Genomic DNA, 5,138 nt, shown 5'->3' with positions numbered 1-5,138 from the left:
CTCTCTCTTCACAAACATACATGAAAAGGATTTTGGTTGGCTGCTGCAGCCTGCATACCATTCTTTGTCCCATCTGCTCTTTTTTTTCCATTTCTATAAGAAATCACAGGCATTGAAGCTTATTTATCAGACAACTTCTCCAATCCATCTCATAAATACTAAAAGCAGAATTCAAAGACCCTTTTTTTTTTCTCCTCATTTTCCTCACTGTTTCGTGAAAGTTATGACAGATAACAAGAGATGCTTTATAGAGAGAGAGAGAGAGAGAAAGAAAAAAAAAAAAAAATTCCAAATTTTACTCTTAATTCCTTTTGGTTGTTTTCCATTTTTCTCATACAAACAAAGCAAATAATTAACAATACTAAACACCAACAAATATCCTCCTATACAAATCTCTCTGTCTCTCTCTCTCTCTCTCTGCCTATTCCTTTCAGTCCCTTTGGACCAAACTAACAAATACATCTCAAAAGTAGTCCCACATCGACAATCTAGACAAATCCCCAAAAAACATGTGAAAAAAAAAAAAAAAAACCTCAAAAGAACACTAAATGAGAGAACTTAGGACCCTCTCTTCTCAGACGATGATGTCTCAATGAATTTTCCAAGAACTTCCAAATCTGCAAAACAAAGCCAACAATCTCTAGCTCCTGCTCCCATACAACGAAATTTGAAAGAAAAATAATAATGGAAGAAATTAATCAAGCTGTTTTTTTTTTTTTTTTGTTATATACATATAATATATGGTATAAGAGCGACTAACCAACTCGTATATTCTTCTGATTTTTTCACTGAGAACTATCTGGGCCTTCATCTCCACTATCCGTTGCTTGAGGCTGGTGTTGATGGTGCTGATCCAACGGATGATTTTGCTGCTGGTGATCGGAATTCATATTCAGACCCCCTCTAGAATAAGCATTCAGAGCAGCCAACATTCCCAGATTGGATTCCGAAACCCCCAGCCCGAGATGCTGAGACGGCTGCTGCTGCATTAACATGGAACCCAATTGCAGAGGATTTGCTCTGCTCCCTTGGAATTCTAGACCGCCCGGATTGAGATTGAACCTCGGCATGAAATGCAGCGGCGCTTGCAATGTGTTCCCGCTCGCGGTTGGCGCTGTCGGGAAAGTCCACATGTGGGATTCTGATGGGCCGGCGGCTGATGTGGTGACCGACGGACCTCCGGCGCCGGCGCTTACTGGCAGCATCCAGAATGTGCTGCCTGTGCCGCTACTGGGCGCCGGCGCTACTGCCCACATGGCAGTGGCGGGTAGGATATTGGAGGGCCTAAACTGCCCAGAAGATCCTCCTTCTTGTACTTGCGATTTCGGTAATTGTAAGCCGCTGCTCTTGAAAGCCTTGTTCCCTGAAGGCGAGCCTTCTCCACCGCCACCGCCACCACCACCTCCCTCGTTCTGTGGTTGTTCTTCCTTGAATAGATCTTCTCTGTAGCGTTTTCTCATGTAATTCTCTGTGGAATCTCCACCCCCACCGCTCTCTCCGCCACCGCCACTTGGAAGCGCTTCTGCTATTTGATCTGCTGTCATAAGGTGTTGTTGCTGCTGCTGCTGCTGCTGTTGATGGTAGCCTAAGAAAGCCGGGTGAGCGAATCCTTCTTCGTGGTAAGCGTGGGCGAGAGCCAGAGCGCCAGGGAAGGAATGAGGAGCGGATTTTGAAGGCGGAGCCGAGAGCGTGGAGCCGCTGCTGCGAAGCGAGACGTTGAGAGTGGAGAAATTGGCCGGGATGGTGCCGGTCCCCGTGGCGGCAATAATTGCCGGTTCGGCCTGTTGTAGCAGCCACTCGATGGTCTCGCCGTCGGACTTGTGACCCAATTCTCTGGTCAATTGAAAGACCCTGGCGGCGCAGGTCGCCGGCATTCGGATTCGTCGGCCCCGGCCGTCGACCTTCGTGTGGCGGTCCTTCGTGGATCGCTTGACCGCGGTTGTTGTTGTGGCGGCGGCTGTGGTTGTTACTGCTGTTGTAGCGGGTACGATAGCCAATTGCTGTTGCTGTTGATGTGGGTTCTTTTTGATGGAGTCGAGGAGGGGAGTGGATCGGTCGGATCTGGTGGCGATGGCGAGTGAGGCGTCAACGAGGTGAGGCGGGGCAGCGGATGTAGAGGCGGCGGAGGAGGAAGAAGATGTGGATGACGACAGAGAAGAGGGAGATGAGGAAGAAGGTACACCTGCACCTGCCCCGCCATGGGTGGAGAGGCCAGCCTGGATGGAGATGGAGCCCATGAAGGGTCCTCCTGATCTGCCATCAAAAGGGACCACAAGCTGGTGGGAAGACGAGGACGACTGGTTCTGGTTCTGCTGTTGTTGTTGGTGATGATGATGATGATGTTGTTGTTGTTGGTGGTGGTGGTGGTGGTGGTGAGTGGTGGTGTGCTTGCTGCTTGCTATTCTGCTGGCCTGGGTAACTCAGTAGTTCCACGGTGTGGGTGGGGGTGGCCTCTTCCTGGGTTCAAAGGTGATTCATCAACCCCATCTATCTCTTTGCTCTCCTCTCTAACTCATCATCCTATTGTGTTTAGAGAGAGACAGAGAGAAAGAAGATAAGAGAGAGAGAGAGAGTGTGTTAAATTTTGCAGGTTTGGAGTTTAGTAGGACTAAGAGTTTGTGGGGTTCTCTCTTGCTTCGTGATTGACTGTTGTCCTTCCCTGAGCTGCAAGAGAGAGAGAGAGAGAGAGAGAGAGAGTAGGTTAAGAGGGGTTTGATAGAAGAGAGAAAAGCAGATGGGGACCTTGGGGGGGAAAAAAGTAGCAGAAGCCCACTCGTGGGGTCTCGTAAAAGGTTAGCTTACACACAAAAATATCCAAGTTAAAAATACACACAACATATAAATTTTGTTAACTATACAACAAGAGTTAAACTCTCCTTTATTACTACCTACACTAACTCTAGTTAAAGTAGGTAAACCGTAACGTATTTTAAGTGATTTTTTATATCATTTGAATCGTTTGTTAACTCATTCTCAATTTCCTTTTTTTCTTTTTTTGTTTTATCTAAAATAGTTGAAATAGTAATTACGATCGAATTTCATTTTTATGTCGCATTAAAATAATTTTTCAACCAAAATCACCTCTTAAAAAGGGTTAGCAAACACCACCTTAGGACCTGAAAATCCAATATTGTCCTCCACTATTTTGACCAAACTGGTCTAAACCAAGGTCAACGTTGTCATTTAAATAATTAGTTGAAGTGTCCTAAATAGGACTGACAATTTTTTACATGACTGACAAATCCAACATCAACCTAATTATAAGAAATCAATGTATTAGGGTTAAGGATAAAGTTGAGTCGGGATAAAGTTGACCTATTTACCCATACCCGAACTTGACACGTAACATAAAGGCCGTCAATTTTTGATACGATCCGTAAACTCAACACAAACCTAAAACGAAATTTGTGAGTTCTGGTTAAAAGGTCTGACTCATTTAAATAAATGGGTCAGATTAAATACACGATAAACACCCTTTGACAACAAATTATAAACAAAGGTGCATGCTCCAAAAAAATGGTCAAGAAAATTTCGAAACTTACCCATGCTTCTCTCTCTCTCTCTCTCTCTCATGCAGTGGGATTCAGAATATTTGGCAGAGAATGGGGACTTTGTTTATTCATCTGGTTTGGAAGCCCTAATCCATATGCATGGTGGTGGTTAAGCTTGAAAGCTCACAATTTTACAGGCTAAATTTATTCTACACATTAAAGTAAGCTTTCTCATGAGCAAAGGAAAAACGACAGAGAGATGCGATTAGGTAAAGAAAAGAATTGGTGTTTAATGTTTATGCTGGAGCTCTGGTTTTTTGGTAAATATATGCAAGTCCAAGGCAGCAAGCTGCTAGACAGCGCAGGTAAGCATCAGATAAAAGCATCTCATGCAGTAGGACAGCTCATCCCAACCCAACCCCACACCGTGTTTTGTTGTTTCTCTTTTTCTTTTCTTTTTTTTCTTCTTTTTTTTTTTTTTTTTTGAGTTTTAGTCAACTTGGGCACCCCCTGCCTTTGATATGACTGTATTGCCCTCGCTTATTATAGATTTGCTTAGTGAAGCACAAAGCTATCAACTTGACTAGTGAGACAAAATATTTGTCATGTGGTGTGAGAATCCCAATTTGCTTATTATAAAACAAAACTAATCCCATTATTTACATTTAAATATCGGCTGATATAACATATTTTAGGTTTTTTTTTTTTTTTGGGTTGTTATTTTAAGTGATTAACATAAAAAAAAAAATCACTTAAAATACAAATAACTATGAAGAATAGCGTTATTCATAAAACAATAAAATATTGTCCGTTTACTCTCATGGTAGAGAATGGGATAAAGAATAATTTTCAGACAAATTTTTTGTTTTTTTTTTTAAATAATTTTTCTTCTCAAATCTAATTTATTTAACTGACATGTGTTTAAAATGAATATGATTCTCATGTATATTTTTCAAAAATTACATGTATTTTGGACACACGTTAATTTAATAGACTGGATATTAATTTTTGAAGAAAATTAAAAAAAAATATAAACAAAAACATCAAAATAATAATAAAAATTTACAAGGCTTTGCACCAATTCATTATAAGAGTTAACTCTATTGACACTTTGAATAGAAAAATAAAAAATAAATGTAATGACACTTTGATAGATACAAGATTAAAGGTGTTAGGCACCTACCTAATCCAATTAATGAAGGAAAGTGAAATAAAGGAAGGAAATTTTATGAAAGATTATTACAAGAATGTCTTATCAACCTACAAAAGAAACACATGTTAGTCAAAAATTTAGCACCAATATTTATTAATTAAACTTGTGATAGTTAATATGTCAACGTACCTCACTTCCCATCCAATAATACAAACTAATCAATTTAATCATTTGCTGTCGTATGCTAAATGATTCTCACTCAAAATCAATAATATCAACTCATACGTCCACAAGGGGTAACTCAATCAGCTGTGGACCAAGCCTAATGAAGCGGATATCATTAGTTCGAATCCTCCATCTTCCTTCCCTTGTGTAGACATGTCAAAAAAAAAAAAAAAAATTAATATCAACTCATGAATTCTATTATAATCATAAAAAAAATAAAAATAAAAATAAAAATCATGAGCCTAAAATAATCCCTCAATGACCATGGA

The 5,138-nt window shown here is 40.4% G+C and overlaps 1 protein-coding gene across 1 annotated transcript; it reads right to left on the bottom strand.

Moving 5' to 3' along the window:
- Positions 1-271: 271 nt before the first annotated feature.
- On the bottom strand, positions 272-4,845 carry LOC132168412 (transcription factor TCP8-like). The gene is made up of 4 exons (XM_059579397.1): positions 4,834-4,845; positions 4,735-4,751; positions 761-2,403; positions 272-617 (listed from the first exon to the last, which is right to left on the bottom strand). Exons 1-3 carry the CDS (start codon positions 4,843-4,845, stop codon positions 786-788), a joined length of 1,647 nt encoding a protein of 548 aa, XP_059435380.1. The 3' UTR covers positions 272-617; positions 761-785.
- Positions 4,846-5,138: the final 293 nt, after the last annotated feature.

Source organism: Corylus avellana, chromosome ca1, assembly GCF_901000735.1.
Source record: "Corylus avellana chromosome ca1, CavTom2PMs-1.0".
Taxonomy (NCBI): Eukaryota; Viridiplantae; Streptophyta; class Magnoliopsida; order Fagales; family Betulaceae; genus Corylus; species Corylus avellana.
This window is presented reverse-complemented; position numbering and strand designations above follow the sequence as displayed.